This window comes from Melanerpes formicivorus, unplaced genomic scaffold, assembly GCF_026170545.1.
Source record: "Melanerpes formicivorus ecotype bairdi unplaced genomic scaffold, bMelFor1.0.p_v2 SCAF_45, whole genome shotgun sequence".
Classification (NCBI taxonomy): Eukaryota; Metazoa; Chordata; class Aves; order Piciformes; family Picidae; genus Melanerpes; species Melanerpes formicivorus.
In genome coordinates, this window is record NW_027142397.1 from 3,118,186 (window position 1) to 3,135,795 (window position 17,610).

Below are 17,610 nucleotides of genomic sequence, written 5' to 3' on the forward strand. Positions count from 1 at the left end.
TAGGGAGGAAGACTGCTTGGGGGGAGGAGGAAGAGTACCAAGGGAGGAAGAAGACTGCTTGGAGGGGTGGAACACTGCTAGGGGTAGGGAGGAAGACTGCTTGGGGGGAGGAGGAAGAGTTCTAGGGAGGGAGGATACTCCTGACTTCATCACCAGTCAGCCCTAAGCCTGTCTGCCTACAAGGGAGCCGTGCAGAGCTCTGGCTCTCACCACACCCCCCCAGGATGCAGCCAGGAGCAGGCAGAGCTTTGCTGAAGAGAGGAAACAACATTAAGAGGCTCAGAGCTCTTTTCCCTTTCCTTCAGCTGGAGCAAAGAGACTTCAGTTACTCCCCTCGATTTTTCAGGCTACAACAAAAGGTCTTTTGCCTCCAAATCTGCACTTAGAAGATTCCCCCACCCCACACCTCCCTCCTTTGTCTCCTCTCCCAGCTTAGCTGTAAGTGCCCAGTTGCTGTTCCACAAGCTGAGAGGTCTCTTGCTGGGGAATTCATCATCCACCCAGCCCTGACATTGGTTACCTGCACGTCCAGGTTCCCAGCACAGCTTTTGATGTTGGGAAGATCTGAAGGAGTGCTGATAGCAGCCCCTGCTGCCCTGGGGATCTGGGAAGGGGGGGATGCAAACCAGGCCCTGCTAGAGGTTTTTTCCCCCTGTTTGTTTTTAATGAAGCTGTTGAAAGGTAGCAGGTGGAGAAGAGAAACTCATTTAGCTGGCATCCCACTGCAGGTGAAAGTCAGGCTTGCAGCTCAAGCCTGTGCAGCCCTCCAGGTATTTTGTTTCTTAAGACAATATCAAGAACAAGAAAGCCAGGAAGGGACTTTTGACAAGGGCTGGTTGTGAGAGGGGGAGAGGGAATGGGCTGGAGCTTGAGGAGGGCAGATTGAGACTGGAGAGGAGGAAGAGATTCTTTGCAGTGAGGGTGGGGAGACACTGGCACAGGCTGCCCAGGGAGGCTGGGGATGTCTCCTCCCTGGAGGTGTTCAAGGCCAGGCTGGATGAGGCCTTAGGCAACCTGGGCTGGTGGGAGGTGTCCCTGCCCATGGCAGGGGGCTTGGAACTGAATGATCCCTGAGGTCCCTTCCAACCTAAGAAAAGATCTTTGGGGATGGGAAGGATGTTTAAAGGTTGTTCAGACTCAGTGCTTGGAGATATGGTTCAGGGGGGAACTTGGTAGAGTAGGGTTAATGGTTGGACTTGATGACCCCAAGGGTCTTTTCCAACCTGAATGATTCTGTGACCTTCAAGGTCCCTTCCAACCCTCTCCATTCCATGAAGCTATGGATCAGCCACAGCAGATCAGGTGAAGGTGGGGGGAGGGGGGTAGGAGAGCAGTGCTGTGCATCCTCAGGCAGATGCAGGAGCTCAGATGGCACCCAGGCGCCCCCCAGGCAGAAGGGCAACTGGAGTGAGAGGAGCTCAGAGCTGCTGCCTGAGCACAGCATCCTCCTTTCACACCTTGCTGTCTTAGCAAAGGAAATCACAAGCAGCTGAGAGGACCACAGGGACTGCCTGGATCGATAGAAGGCACTGAGAAGCAGCATCAAATACCAGAATTCAGAGGCCTTCACCTGCCAGAGCTGTCAGAGCAAGTGCTCTTTAAGAGCTTTAAATTCCCTTCAAACAAGGAACTATGTTAAGCAACACCGAGGCCCAGCCAGCTGCCTCAGAGCCTCCTCCAACATTGATCATCCCTTGTTTGCAAGGGCCAAAACTGAAGCAGCACTTGGGAGGCTACACAAAGAGAGAGGCTGGCTTGAAGTGCCTCTGGGTCTGTTGGGGTTTTGTTTTCCCCCCTTTGGATCCAGATGAATTGGTTCTTGAAAAGAGAATTAAAAGATACAAAATCAATGATCTCAGCACCCTCAGCACTCCCCCTGCAAGAGAGGGGAGACAGGAAGGATAGAGGAGATGAGAACATGCTAGGGTGACTTGTCCTGGTCAAGGGAATGGGTTCACACTGGATTTCAGTATCTTAAGGGAGTCCAGGATCTGAAGGGGGCTACAAGAAAGCTGGGGAGGGACTTTGGAGGGTGTCAGGGAGGGATAGGACTGGGGGGGATGGAACAAAACTAGAAGTGAGGAGATTGAGATTGGCTGTGAGGAAGAAGTTGTTCCCCAGGAGGGTGGTGAGAGCCTGGCACAGGCTGCCCAGGGAGGTGGTGGAAGCCTCATGCCTGGAGGTGTTTGCAGCCAGGCTGGAGGTGGCTGTGAGCAACCTGCTGTGGTGTGAGGTGTCCCTGCCCATGGCAGGGGGGTTGGAGCTGGCTGAGCCTTGAGCTCCCTTCCAGCCCTGACAGTTCTATGATTCTATGATTTTTAATGCATGGTCCAAAAGGGTTGGGACCAGGTACAACCAGGCAGGAACACCAAAGTGGTCTCCCCCCCTCCAAAATGCCCTTCCCACTGCAATGCTCTTTCTGCTCCCTGCACATCACAGAATGGTAGGGGTCAGAAAGGACCTCTGGAGATCAAGCTCAATGTGCCTGCTTTCCAGTATCTGACTGTTGGATGGTGGGGGTTGGTCTCTTCTCCCTAGAAGGAGGGGAAATGGCCTGAAATGTGCCAGGGGAGGGTCAGGTGGGAGATTAGGAAAAACTTCTTTGCTTCCAGAGTTGGTTAGTCTAGAGGAAAGAAAGGAGGCTGAGGGGAGACCTCCTTGCTCTCTACAGCTCCCCAAAGGGAGGTTGCAGTGAGGTGAGGTTGGTCTCTTCTCCCTAGCATCAGGTGACAGAATGAGAGGAAATGGCCTCAAGTTGCACCAGGGGAGGTTCAGGTTGGAGATGAGGAACAAATTCCTCACTGCAAGAGTGGCCAGAGGTTGGCACAGGCTGCCCAGGGAGGTGGTGGAGTCCCCATCCCTGGAGGGGTTCAAGAACCCTGCGGCCACAGCCCTTGGGGCCAGGGTTTAGCGCCCACGGTGGTGTTGGGTTGATGGTTGGACTGGCTGATCCCAGAGGGCTTTTCCAACCCAAACCATTCCGAGATTCCATGATTTCTAAAACCCCAAAGATGAGTCACAAGCACCATAGCTGCACATCCACAGCAGGAGGCCTTTCTGTGCTGCTCTGCACAGACAGATTGTTTAGCACCACGCTCAGCTCCTCGTTATGGTAAGTAGCTCTTTACTCCAGAGGTCCTCTGAGTCTGCTGCTGGCATTAATCACCAGGAATTATTTTCTGCTGAAGGAAGTGGAAGCAAGATGCTGCTTGTTGGGTGGTTTATTTTTGGGGGGTGGGGAGGGTTTGTTTTCTTTGCCCTCCTCAGTTTTGACAGCTTTGGGAAAGGCAGGAAATTCCCAATCACCCTGAGGGACAGACTGCACCAGGCTGGCAGGGACCCTCCAAGGGCATCTTGTCCAACCCCTCTGCAGTCAGCAGGGACACCTCCAGCTGGAGCAGGCTGCCCAGGGCCACAGCAAGTCTCATCTTGAATGCCTCCACCACATTTCTGGGCAGTCTGCTCCAGGGTTCCACCACAAAGCAGGAAGAGCACCCAGCGCCACTGCCTTCCCATCACCCTGCTCTCCATTCAGCAATGGACTTCTTCTACTGCTCTGTTCCAGCAGAAACCCAACCCCCAGCAGAGTGCTGCCCAGGCAGATACCATAGTCCTTTGGCACAACGATGGAGTAGAGGCAGACTTGGCCACTGCTGTAGTTCTGGGGGTAATTGGGGGAGAGGACGACGCCATCAGAGCCTGTGTACTGCCCACCACAGGGAGCTGCAAGAGAAAGGCAGGAGCACAGTCACTGACTGCAGCCTTCCCAAAGCCTGCCTCGAGGCACCAGCCTTCCCCCTGCTGCTTTGAGATCCACCTTAGCCCCAGGTGCCTCTGCAGCTCCAGCCGTCCCCAGCTGCCGTCCCTCCCTTCTACCCTGCAGGTGCTGCAGCTCTGGCTGCAAGGTCTCAAGGCCAGGCTGGGACTCACCTGTGCAGGTAGGTCGAGGTTTGTTCCACGTGGGTTTGCCATCCTCTCCCATCACACAGGTCAGGGTGGAGACCCCTTCAATGTCATAGCCTCCATCACAGTAGTAGGTAATGGTGGAGCCAAGCTTCAGGTCTGTCCCCACCCGTGTGCCGTTCTTGATGGACCCAGGGTCAAAGCAGGACTCCCGGGGGTTCTCTGCAAGAGAAGAGGGCCAAGGCCTTCATGAGCTGATGCAGCTGCTCTGCAGTTATGGTCTGTGCTGGGGGCCTGGGCTTTTCCCATCTGAGAATCTCCCTTCAGAACATCAAAGAGACCATTTGCAGAGTTTGGATTTTGTACACCTGAGAGAATTGGTTTGGTTGGAAAGCACCTCCAGGATCACCAAGCCCAACCATCAAACCCCCACCACCCTGGCCATTAAACCATGGCCCAAAGTGCCATGGCCACAGCTTTCCTGAACACCTGCAGGGGTGGTGACTCCACCACCTCCTTGGGCAGCCTGAGTAACAAGAATAGAATAGAATTAACCAGGGTGGAAAAGACCTTTGAGATCACCAAGCCCAACCTACCACCCAACACCATCTGATCAACTAAACCAATGCACTAAGCACCCCATCCAGTGCTTAAACAACTCCAGTGATGGTGACTCCACCACCTCCCTGGGCAGCCTGTTCCAATCCCTGACAAGCATTCCCTTCATGCTGCTGAGTCTGGGGAATCAAGGTGGGTGAGACTCTGGGGTGGTCTATCCTCTGATGCTCAGCTCCAGGGCAAGCAGACTGGAAGAAGGAAGATCTTGGTTCATACACACATCTACTGGTACCCAAAATCTCATCAAGGAGGAGGAGAATGGAATGGAATGGAATGGAATGGAATGGAATGGAATGGAATGGAATGGAATGGAATGGAATGGAATGGAATGGAATGAGCCAGGTTGGAAGAGACCTTTGAGTTCATCCAGTCCAACCTATCACCCAACACCATCTAATCAACTAAACCATGGCACCAAGCAGCCCATCCAGGCTCTTCTTAAACACCTCCAGTGAGGGTGTGCTACAACAGCACAAGGGGGAATGGTTTGAAGCTGAGGCAGAGCAGGGTTAGACTGGAGCTGAGGAAGAAGTTCTTCAAGCAGGAGGGTGGTGAGACTGTGGCACAGGCTGCCCAGGGAGGCTGTGGCTGCCTCCTCCCCAGGGGGGTGTTCAAGATCAGGTTGCCTGAAGCCTGGAGCAGCTGAGTCTAGCTGAGAGGTGTCCCTGCCCTTGGCAATGAGGTTGAGTAGACGATCTCTGAGGTCCCTTCCAACCAAAGCCATTCCATGAGTCCATGACAGCTTTCACTACCTGCACTCCTGCCCTTTCTCACACAACAACTTCACAACCCAGGGGCAGAGAAACCCAGCCCAGGAGTGCAACACATTCCAGCTGTGCCACATCTGCTGCCCTCACCTCCCTGGCACCCCTGGCTGAGGAGCTGTCTGCTCTCCCCGGGGCAGCACTCTGGGCCACGTGCTGGCTGCTTGCTGCCTCTCCAGATGTGCAGCCTGGCTGCAATGATGGCAAGATGATTGCCAGCAGTGAGGCAAGATGAAGACACTTTTCCTCTCTGCTCACTAGGCCCTGCAGAGTTAAAAACTCCATTTACATATGAAAACTCCAGTAAAGCCTAGAGAGCTGTCAGAACTTGGAGATTTCTTTCCTTCTCCTTCTTCATCTGAGAGCTTTTATTTTTGGGGGTGCTTTTTTTTCCCCCCTTTTTTTTTTTCCATCTAATTTTTTTCCCTTTCCCTTCCCTTCCCCTGCATGAAATATAATTAGAGGCTTTGATTAATCCTGCTCTTTTGTCGTGTGGAAATTGCTCATTAAAGATGAGGGCTTTTCTGAGAGCAGTGGGGCTGTGAACAATTAGAATGTGTTTAAGCATTAAATCATGGAGCTTCCAGGCTTTGGGGAAAGGGTGGGGAAAGAAACAGAAAACAGTGAAACAGCACCGGCCCCCAGCCCCACCCCCTCCACACCCTCCCAGGTCTTGCTTTGGTCTCTTTGTTTGCAGGGAAAAAAAGGGATGGGCTGGATGGGTTCCTTCCTAGCTGGATCGTTAGCAGTGATCCAGGTGAAGGGGAGAAGTCCTGAGCACAGCCCTGGGAGGAGAGGCTGAGGGAGCTGGGGTTGCTTAGCCTGGAGAAGAGGAGGCTCAGGGGAGACCTTCTTGCTGTCTACAACTACCTGAAGGGAGGCTGTAGCCAGGTGGGGGTTGGTCTCTTCTCCCAGGCAACCAGCACCAGAACAAGAGTCTCAAGCTGTGCCAGGGGTTAGTTCAGGCTTCATCTTAGAAAGAAGTTCTTCCCAGCAAGAGAGATTGGCCACTGGAATGCGCTGCCCAGGGAGGTGCTGGAGTCCCCATCACTGGAGGTGTTCAGAATGGATTGGATGCGGCACTTGGAGCCATGGTTTGGCTGTCAGGAGGTGTTAGGGATTGGGTCATAGGTTGGACTTGATCTCAAAGGTCTTTTCCAACATGGTTGATTCTATGATACAAGGTCTTGAGGGCCAGAGGGGTTTCCTCTGGTCATGCAGCTGTGACACCAAACTACAGCAACCACACTTACCTGGACTTGATGGGCTCTGAGGTCTTTTCCAACCTTACTGATTCTATGAAAAGGGTACAGAAGGATGTGAAATGTTCCCACCAGAAGCAGAAGTGAAGCCACAGGATTCTCCCAGAACACCAGTTCCATAGTTTGAGAGGCACAGCCTGCTCAAGCCCTTAGTGCTCCTCACAGACCACCACAAGATGCAGAGGTGGAAGCTGCTTAGTGGGGAAGGGGCAGGCAGCTTTAAGGTCCATGCTTAGCTGCTTCTCTGCCCTCAAGCTGCAGAGAGGGAGTGGGTGTGGAATGGATGCAGCAGGAGGGAAGTGTGGCCCTGGGGTGATCCTCAGCTTGCTGCTGCTGCAGCTTGTAGCAGCTGGTGGGTTTCCTTCAAAGGTTCATAGCATGGTTTGGGTTGGAAAGGACCTTAAAGGTCATCCAGTTCCAACCCTCCTGCCATGGGCAGGGACAGCTCCCACCAGCCCAGGTTGCTCAAGGTCTCATCCAGCCTGGCCTTGAACACCTCCAGGGAGGGCACATCCCCAGCCTCCCTGGGCAACCTGTTCCAGCATCTCCCCACCCTCACTGGACAGAATCCCTGCACAGGCTGCTCAGCACAGCCCACAGAGCTGACAAGTTGCATCTGGGCATCAGTCAGCCAGAGAGCACTGAAGATGTGGTTGCATGGCCCAGGGTCCTCTGTCACAGCCCAGCCCTTTCCAAGTGTAAATGCTTCATCTGCTGCTCCAAACCCCTTTTCCACTCCACAAGCCTTCCCCTCTCTGAATTGCTGATGCTGCCTTTTGGAGGCTTTCACAGAGGAAGCTGCACCCAGCGGCTTCCCCCTGACCACTCTCTGCTTCTCTTGTTATTTTGAATGGGCTCCCTGCCTTTCATCTCACAAGCTGATGTGACTTCAACCTGCCAGTCAGCCTCCCACGTGGCTGTCAGATGTCTCAGCCATGTGCTTGATCTCAGCCTCTGCTCTTGCTTTGAAAGCCCCACGGCTGCAGGGCTCCGGCCGCTCTGTCGAGGGCTGAAACAAAAGGCTGCTGGCCCATTGCTGAGCCACAGCCCTGCTGCTGCTCTTAGTGTTTCCCCATTCTTGACCCTTTCTGCCCCCTGGAGGGCCTGTGCCTTGGGGGATACCACCAGCCTCTGAGGAAGATGCATCCTGACAGCCCAGTCCTGCTCCTCTCCCCAGCTGAATGCTCCTCTGCAGCTGAACTGCCCCCAAAGCTCCTCGGCAGCAGGCTGCAAAGGGCAGCAGGAGCTCAACTTTAAGCAAGGATCTTGGGGGTGTGGTGACTGCAAAAGGCTCCTGGAGGGATGTGGGGGAAGCCACAGCTTGATTTATTGGGCTGTGAAGTGAGCAGAGCACAGCTTGCCTGCTCAGAATGAACGTTTTATTTTCACTCAGGCACTTCAGAGATCGAGGACTCTACCCTGATGTCCCAATTAACAAGGAGCCAGGCTGCCAAATGCTTACAAGAGTCAAGACCAAACTGCCACGAGAACTGGCTCATTAGTTCACACACAAAGCAGAAATTTCTGTGCTTCCCCTCTCCTTTCCCAAGGAAAGCTCAAAGCCTGCATCAGCTCCCAGCCCAGAGGTCAGGCTTTCATCTCCACGCTTGACAAAAGCTTTGCTAGGGAGTTGTGGTCCACAAAGTATCTGCAGGGGGCTACAAGAAAGCTGGGGAGGGACTTTGGAGGCTGTCAGGGTGTGATAGGAAAAAAACTAGAACTGGGTAGATTGAGGTTGGATGTTAGGAAGAAGTTCTTCCCCATGAGGGTGGTGAGAGCCTGGCACAGGTTGCCCAGGGAGGTGAACAAGTAGACTAGACTAGACTAGACTAGAATAAACCAGGTTGGAAGAGACCTTCAAGATCATGCCTGGAGGTTTTTGCAGCCAGGCTGGATGTGGCTGTGAGCAACCTGCTGCAGTGTGAGGTGTCCCTGCCCATGGCAGGGGGGTTGGAACTGGCTGAGCATTGAGCTCCCTTCCAGCCCTAGCAGTTCTATGATTCTAAGTCCATCATGAGCTCCACATCTGTGCACTCACACACACACACACACACACACACATCCTTTATTGATAGCTAAGCCCTAAAGCAACCCCAAGAGAAATTGTCTGGAAGCCACTCTTCCCCTCCCCCCAGTCATCAGATACTGAAGAAAGGACAAATTTCATCAGGAGCTCCAAGCCCAGGTGTAGCCTTGCCATCCCAGGCAGCTCATCTGCTCACCAGGGATGCTCCAACTCATCCCAGTTACACCAACCACAGTTAGGTTTTACACTGAGGGTGGTGAGAGCCTGGCCCAGGCTGCCCAGAGAGGTGGGAGACGCCTCAAGAGACCTTTAAAATCATTGAGTCCATCCCTGGAACCATTCCTGGTTGGGGTTTTTGGGGGGCTCTGAACAGCCTGCTCTAGCTGCAGAGGTCCCTGCTGCCTGCAGCGGGGTTGGACTGAGTGAGCTTGAAAGGTCCCTTCCAACCCAAACCATTCTTTGGTCCTGTTGGGAACCTTGGTTTGATTTGTCACTGCTGCAGAGCTGCCAGCACACCACTGGTGCAGAGCAAAAGATCTGTGTTCCCCTCTCAGAAGTCCTGCTGGGGGAGGGGATCTGTGTGGCCAGACTGGGAAACTGCCTGGCTGAAGAGCTGCCCTCAAACCCCTTTGGATGGGGTTGCTCCATTCCCACTTCCCTCTCACTGGCAGGCTCTACCCAAAATCAAAAGGCATCATAAAAGGCAGATTGGTTCTCCTCTCTTTGTTTTCTCCATTCCTCCTGGTCCCAGAGGACAACTTGCTCTTGAAGAGCCATTGCCCCTGGAACAACATCCAAGCCAGTGCTGAGGCTGTTTGAAATTCACCCCACATGCTGCAGCTCCAGGCTAGCAAGGCAGTGCCAGTCCCAGGACAGATGCAGGGTTCCAAGGAGCAAGTGACAGATGGCAGCTGGGCTTTGTTTTCATCCCCCCAAAAACATCACCAGAAGAGGACTACAAAGCCCTGGTAACTCACAGTGTTTCCCTCACAGGTGATGTCTGGCATCAAAAGCAGAGTGGACAGCAGATGGAGGGAGGTGATTCTGGCCCCTCTGCTTTGCTCTGCTGAGACCTCACCTGCAGTGCTGTGTCCAGCTCAACAGAAGGAGGACATAGACCTGCTGGAGAGGGTCCAGAGGAGGCCACAAAGATGATCAGAGGGTCAGAGCACCTCTCCTACCAAGACAGGCTGAGAGACTTGGGGCTGTTCAGCCTGGAGAAGGCTCTGCAGGGACCTTAGAGCAGCCTTCCAGTACCAGAAGGGAACCTACAAGAAAGCTGGGGAGGGGCTTTTTACAAGGGCTTGTGATGACTGGAAGAGGGGAATGGATTGAAACTGGAGCAGGGGAGATTTGGATTGGACCTCAGGAAGAAGTTCATTACCCTGAGGGCAGTGGAGCACTGGAACAGGTTCCCCAGGGAGGTGGCGCAGGCTCTGCTGCAGAGGGTTATTCCTCTTTGGCAGTGAAACAAGAAGAGAGGTTTCCACAGGCTCTGGAGCTTCTCCTGTTTGGGCCAGCTTGGTGGTTTAAGCTGAGATGAAGGGCAGGTAACCCTCCCCAGGTGTTGGCTGGGCCAGGGGCAGCCCTGGGCAGCTCTTACCTGTGTAGTCAATCACAAATCCGGTGTTGCTGACCGAGGCGTCGCTCCGGAAGGCGAGGAAGAGGTTGTTGCTGCTGCTCTCTATCCTCTCTGGCAGCTGGGAACCATAAAAGCTTCCAATCAGGGGGCTGAGTGAATCAGGTCCATCATAGATATGAAGGAAATCATAGCCAGGCTCCAAACTGAAGCTGTGAAATCAAAGGAAAAGTGCTTGAAGTATGAGCATGGTACAGGACTGGAGTGTGGTCCTGATGGCCTTTAGAACCCCAGGGCTGAGAGACTGCTCCTGCCCCAGACCAGCTCCCCAGCCAAGCACAGGACAGCTCTGTCTGCATTCCACAGGTAAGGAATAGAGGAGTGGTGATCCAGCCCAGGGCACAGAGGAGTCAGCCAGGGCTGCTGCAGGGTGGTGCACCAGCTCCAAGGTCCTGCTCTGGAGAGCCAAGTGTGTAGTGAACGGGAGCTGCAGCTGAAACATGCTACCGGTGGGAGGAGAGGGAATGCACCAGAGGAGGTTTTAGTTGGACATTAGAAGGAACTTCTGCCTTGAGTGGGTTCTCAGCCACTGGCACAGGCTGCTCAGGGAGATGATTGAATCCCCACCCCTGGAGGCCTTTCAGAGAGGCAGAGATGTGGTGCTGAGGGCCATGGTTTAGCACCAGGCTTGGCACAGGTAGAGAATGGTTGGACTGGGGAATCTTAAAGGGCTTTGCCAACCAAAGCACTGCAATGCTTCTCCCAATCAAGGTACCACCTGAGAACAGATTACCCAGGACTGTGGGGCAGTGCTGGCTGGTTTGGCTTTGTTGCTCCAGGGGGGAAAGGACCCACGCTCAGACCCAGCTCCCCCACGCAGTGGCCCAGAGCCGCTTCGCCCTCCGTGTCCCCACAGGCAGTCCCCCAGCTGGACCCAGCCACCCCTTGGCTACGTACGTGTTGAAGACCAGGGCAATGACATAGTCAGGGGACACAGTCAGCTTCCAATCACACTCCTTCCCTGGTGGGTAGGGCTCTGGGTACTGCGGGGACAGGATCACTCCTGCCGGCCCCGTCAAGATACCGCCGCAGGGAGCTGAAGGCAACCAAGCAAAGGGATGAGGCTGTGCCTTAGGGGGGTGCCAGAAACGGGAGAGGAGGCGCAGGGAGGGAGGAAGGGAGAAAGATGGACAGGCAAGGGGACAGAGAGGCAGATTCAAAGCTGTCTGATGGGGCTCTGAGAAGCAGGCAAGAGCCTGGAAGAACCACAGGCATCTATTCTGTGTCCATCTGCCTGAACCTTTAGGGTTCGTTTCTCGTCCTCCAACATTCTTCTTCCTCTTCCCCTAACACCAAGGGGGAAATTGAGAAGAAACCAGAGTGTGGAGGCTCATTTTGTAAAGCCTGAGGGAGATGACTGCTCAACACCCTCTGGTTTCTTTGAAAATCCCACCCATGGTCTCCAAAGGACCTCAGCTAGGAACTGGTCCTTCCACAGCTGCTGGGAGCTGGGTCAGGAGACAGACTTCAAATAGCCCAAACCTCCGGGGGCTGCTTCAGCTGAGGTTGCCTGCTCAGCCCACATTGTTCAGGGACTGCAGAAGTTGTACACTAAAGATGTGTGGAGATATTTGAAATGCTAAATAACACAAACACTCCCCACACCCACCCCTCCCCCAAGCCCTAGATGAAGCCCTGCTTCCCACTGCAGCTCTGACTGAACAGCTTCCTACACTGACTGGGAAACTGCTGCTGCCTGGCCACTCAGTATTCTTCCAAATCCTCTGTGACTGAAGAGAGGGAAGGAGCAAGACAGACACTGCTCTCAGCTTTTCCACAGGGCTTATGACTCCCTGGAACAAGACTGCCAGGCTTCTGTCAAGAAAAAAACAAAGGACCCAACACAACATCTCCAAGTCAGATTAGAGATGGACCCATGGGAATTCATCTCACAGCCAGATGAAGGCATCTGCTGCACCCCGCTGAAGGGACTGAGAGCTCAGCTGCTGCTGTGAAAGAAAACTCCCTGGGAGCATGAGCTGGGCAGGAAGGGTGACAGCAGGGTTTGGTTAAGCTCCTGACAGCCCTGGGAAGACTAAAAGGACTGGCCCTGTCAGGATTAAAAGGTGCCACAGCAGAACACAGATTCATGGAATGGGTTGGGTTGGAAGGGACCTTCAAGATCATCCAGTTCCAACCCCCCTGCCATGGGCAGGGACACTTCCCACTAGCCCAGGCTGCTACCTCAACATGAGGAGGAACCTCTTTGCTATGGGGGTGCTGGAGCCCTGGAGCAGGCTGCCCAGAGGGGTTGTGGAGTCTCCTCCTCTGGAGACTTTCATGAACCCACCTGGATGCATTCCTGTGTGACCTGTGCTGGGTGATCCTGCTCTGGCAGGGGGTTGGACTGGAGGAGCTCCAGAGGTTCCTCCCAACCCCCTACCATTCTATGACTTCTCTTTTCCTGGGCATAATAAAAGGAATCACTTCTCTAAGCTTCTTTTAGGACTTTATGAGCTCAAAGGAAATGTCAGAGGCTTCTGGCTGTGACAGAATTTTCTGTCTCCTCATGCAGAAACTCTTCACCATAACCCCAATCCTCTCTACCAACCTGAGGTTTAAAGAATCCTCTTTCATTTTGACTTGTCAGGCTAAATACCATCACCTCCATTGCTGTATGACCTGTAAGCTTCCAGCATGAACTAGATTCTCATTGTCCCAGACACTCGGGGGATAAACCTGAGGTGGGATTCAGTCTGCTCTGCCTAGTACCAAGGGATAGAATGAGAGGGAAGGGCCTGAAATTGTGCCAGGGGAGGTTTAGATTGGAGATTAGGAAAAGTTTCTTTGCTGACAGAGGACTGGAACAGGCTGCCCAGGGAGGTGGTGGAGTCCCCATCCCTGGAGGGGCTCAAGAAACCTGTGGCCATGGCACTTGGGGACATGGTTTAGTGGCCATGGTGGTGTTGGGTCGATGGCTGGACTGGATGATCTCAGAGGGCTGTTCCAACCAAGACCAATGCCATGATTCTGTGAGTAGTTCTCTGAGACAGCAACCTGAGCCACACAGCCCTGGTCACAGAGCTCTTCAGACTGATCCCCACCAGGCTCCGAAGCCTTGCAATGAAGCAGGGCAGGGAAGCTGTGCAATGGGAGGATGGATGTGTGGTCATACCTGTGCAGGAGGGAGGGTCTGGTTGCCAGAAAAACCTGTTCTCAACCTGCACACAAGTGATCTTGGCCTCCCCTTGCAGGGCATATCCTGGGTTACACTGGAAGATGATGGAGTCCCCAGCCTCCTTGCTGTCCCCACTCCGGCTCCCGTTCTGGGGAATCCCTGGGTCGTTGCAGGAAGTGGCAGTGGAAACTGCAGAGGAAGAAAGGAGAGAGATTTCAGGCATTTCTGTTTAATCCTGGCTGTGCTTAGAGTGTGTCCTCACACAGCTGCCCAAGAAATGACTTCCCTCTCCACCTCCCCTCCTTGCCACGCATCCCCCCCCTGCCCCCACCCCAACCTGGCTTTTTGCTGTGCTCCCAGCATCTGCCACTCCAGCTGGCAAAGGCTCTGGGGAACGACAGGTTCAAGTGCTCTACACAGAGTGCAAGTTTGATGGGTAATTGTGCACACTGCATGTTTACTTAATCAGCCCAGACATCCACTGATGGTGCAGGGTGTTTTTGTACGACTCTGTGTCAGGCACACGCCGCAGACCCTACTAATCCGCTCCCACTTTCCCCCTGCCCTGAGTGGCAGAGGAATTTAGCCCTCAGCCTCATGAAGCAGCCAGCCTGACCTTTAAGAGAGGCAACTTTCCCCTCCCAGTCTGCCTTCTGCAGCTCTCTGAGGTCTGAGCTGACCCCTTCAGCTCCCTTCTCAGCTGGGGGGAGGCAGCACAGCTCCGCTGCTGCCGGCGCTCAAGGGCTGTCAGCTCTACAACGACTTAACGGCGTGGGAAGTCCTGGAGTAATGGAAGTTTTGTGAGCTTATATAGATCATTAAAGTTCACAAGATCCCAAACTGTCTACTTCTGAGCTTAGGTCTGACTACTTAGTCACACCTTGTGAACAAAGGCTTTGAGCAGGAGCATTCAATGAAGACCAGCCCCGTCTCAGGCAGTGGAGCAGAGCTTATTTCCTGCTAAGTTGATGAGAGTCTATTACACCTAGGCAGTTTAGAGAAAGCTCTTCTTAAAAGAGCCAGAGGAAATCCCTCTCTCTCTTGCTGTGCAACTGAAGATAAGCAAGTTAGCAGACCAGCCTGGTCCTCCCTGGCAGGCTGAGGCACGAGCCTGACAAAGAAAGAGGACACAGCAGAGCCGTGCTGGGTGACACAAAGCTCTCCCTCTTCTCCTACTTATCCCCGGAGGTCTTCTACCCTTTGCTCCTCCCCAAAGGTCTTGTACCCAGCACAAACCCTTCCCAACAAGCTGGCCTGCTCTCCTGGCTGCACAAAGGCACCCTGAGCACAAACCTATGGGCAAAACCTTGGCAGAGACAGCACAAGCCCTTAGTTGTGCTCCAGTCCCAGGGAGGTCATAGCATCACTCACCCAACAGCCTCCCTGTTTACTACCATCTCCGAACCAGACATCTGCTGGTTGCTTTCCTGGCCAGGTCAGTGAAAGCCTGCATGCAGGAATCCTCTGTGTGGATATTGAAATATATGAGCCTGATAGAACTGAAATTAATGTGCTTGCAGGGCTGAGTCTTAGGTGGCAGCAGCAGCAGCCAGGACTCAGGCAAGGACAGATTGCAGCTGCATCCCACGTCGCGCCGCTGCGAGCGGTGCCATCCCTCCGGCCCGCGGAGCTCTCTGTGAGCTGCCTCTCAGGGGATCCAATTTGAGGGCTGTTTTCTTTTCTTACAGAGATTTGGCTTGCAGAGACCACTGACCAAGTGCTCTCAGAAAGCTCTGGGGGAAAGCTGCCCTGCATCCTGGTGTCTCTAAGGGACCTGTGGGAGCGCGGTGGAAAATATCTGTAGCTCCTGATTGTGCATTCCGCGACGCAGCGCTCTCCGTCTTGCTGCCAAGTCCACCCCTGTGAAGGTGACTGTAGGCAGAGTGGAGCTCAGAATTCACCTGCACTGCAAGGACAAAGGACAGGAGTTTTGCTCTGTTTGCAGACTGCACCCAAAGGCAGCCAAGCAGAAAGGGCTGAAGATTGCACAGCTCCTGCAATGTGCTCAATACCAAATCATTTGCTCGCCGGCAGCGCTTTGGAGATCGACCCGAAACCACTCAGCAGCAAAGCTGGGTTTGGGAAGGAGGCCAAGCCCACCTGAGAACTGAACAGCAAAGCCCTGCTTGCTGGTGAAGAAGTCGGTGTTGAACTGCAGGATGACAGAGTTGAAGGTGCTGTGGACGTCGGCAGGCAGGCTGGAGCCGCTCAGCTCCTTCAGCAGGATGCCGTTCTCCACGGGGCCGTCCCAGATCCTCAGCACGTCGTGGAACTCCTCGGTGTGGAACACCATGAAGTGGAGCCTGTGTGGCAAAGTGAGCTGGAGGTCAGACCACAAACTGCTCTCCTGCTTTGGGTGTTTGTTCCTGAAAGGATTAGGAACGTGAGTGGTACCAACCAAAGCTACCTGGGGCCACAGGGATGTTCTCCTGCTGTTGGCAGCTCAGCTGGGACAAAACAGGATCACAGAATGGGTTAGGCTGGAAGGGACCTTGAGAGTCATCCAGTTCCAACACCCCCTCAAAGGGGCAGGGACACCTCCCACTCATCAACCCAACACCACCATGGCCCAAAGTGCCATATCTGTGGTTTTTGAACCCCTCCAGGGCTGGGGACTCCACCACCTCCCTGGGCAGCCTGTTCCAATCCCTGACCACTCTTGCAGCAAAGAAATTTGTCTTCATTTCCAACCTAAGCCTCCCCTGGCACAACTTCAGGCCACTTCCTCTCATTCTGTAACCTGACACTAGGGAGAATGCAGGCTCTGCAAAGAGCTTTGGGATCTTCCAAGGATCATCTAAGGATGAGATCCTGTCATGATTGTTGCACCCGAGGGATTGATCAGCTAAAAGCTGAGAGCCATCAGGGTTCAGCCCCTTTCACTCCTGCACTTAAAATGCCAGCTGCAGAGAAGGCTTTTCACTGCCTCTGCTTTTCATTGCCCATCTGACACCATCAGCTGAGGCTACCATGGGGTAACTGGAGCCAGGCCACTTGGAAAGGGGGACAGGGAGATCAGTAAAGTGGGCTGAGGAATAAAACAATCAGGTACTACACTGAAAAGCCCTGCCAGCCCACCAGGAAAACAAGGAAGCATTCCCTTGGCTGCTTTCCCATTTATCCAGGGCAAACATAAATAAATCAGGTGGAGCCATAAGAGGGGAGGGCAAGGAAAAATAATAACAACATAAAAATCACTGCACTGTACTCAGCAACAAAATGATGCCCACAGAACCTGACAGAAACCAAAAGAGCTGAATCAGAAACTCACCCAGCAGAGACCTGGAGCAAAGGGAGGGAAATAAGCCTAGGCTTGAGGCAAATGGTGGTGCTGAGGTGATGGCTGGGCTTGGGCACACAATCCCCAAGGTTGGAAGAGACCTCAAAGATCATCAAGCCCAACCTGTCACCACAGACCTCATGACTAAACCATGGCACCAAGTGCCACATCCAATCCCCTCTTGAACACCTCCAGGGATGGGGACTCCACCACCTCCCCGGGCAGCACATCTCCAAAGATCTTTTCTTAGGTTGGAAGGGATCTCAGAGGTTATCTACTCCAATCCCCCTGCCATGGGCAGGGACACCTCCCACCAGCCCAGCTTGCTCAAGGTTTCATCCAGCCTGGCCTTGAACACCTCCAGGGAGGGAGGGAGCATCCATGACCTCCCCGGGCAACCTGTGCCAGAGTCTCACCCCCCTCACTGCCAAGAATTTCTTCCTCATCTCCAGTCTCAATCTGCCCTCTCTGTCTTTGTCCCATTAAAATCTTACTGTTCCTCTGAATCTTTCACAGAAGAATGAAGAGTGGAGGGGAAAAAACCCTCCATAATAAAAAAATGAAGAGACTTCAACTGGAATTTGCCTGTGCAGGAATTAAGCTGCATTTGCTCTGCTCCTTCTGCTGTGTTCATACCAGAAACCATCCATTATTGAACCACAGCAGTGAGCAGAGCTAATGGAGGCAATTTCTGCATTAAGTCAGAATTAAAATACTGGACCAGTTCTATCTCCAGTGCAAATGCAGAGACTAAAAGCCTCACAGAGCTGTTATGATTAACAGCCCCCTCTGAAGAGCTGATGATTGCTGATGCAAGGAAGCTGTGGTGCAGAGTGAAAGGGCACAGTGGAGAGGAAGACCTTCCAGTACCTGAGTGGGGCTACAAGAAAGCCAGAGAGGGACTTTTGGCAAGGGCTTGTAGTGGAAGGATGAGGAGGAATGGATTGAAGATGGCAGAGAGCAGATTTAGGCTGGAGATTCTTTAAGTGAGGCACTGGAA

The 17,610-nt window shown here is 53.5% G+C and overlaps 1 protein-coding gene across 1 annotated transcript in view; it reads right to left on the minus strand.

The window, feature by feature from the left end:
• Window positions 1-17,610, minus strand: part of CSMD2 (CUB and Sushi multiple domains 2) — a 376,465-nt gene that overhangs the window by 77,766 nt on the left and 281,089 nt on the right. Inside the window, exons 26-31 of the mRNA XM_068159296.1 lie at window positions 15,431-15,633; window positions 13,328-13,519; window positions 11,110-11,248; window positions 10,177-10,364; window positions 3,931-4,125; window positions 3,607-3,723 (exon numbers count right to left, since the gene is read on the minus strand). Coding sequence (XP_068015397.1) covers window positions 3,607-3,723; window positions 3,931-4,125; window positions 10,177-10,364; window positions 11,110-11,248; window positions 13,328-13,519; window positions 15,431-15,633 — 1,034 coding nt within the window. The remainder of the gene's footprint in view (window positions 1-3,606; window positions 3,724-3,930; window positions 4,126-10,176; window positions 10,365-11,109; window positions 11,249-13,327; window positions 13,520-15,430; window positions 15,634-17,610) is intronic.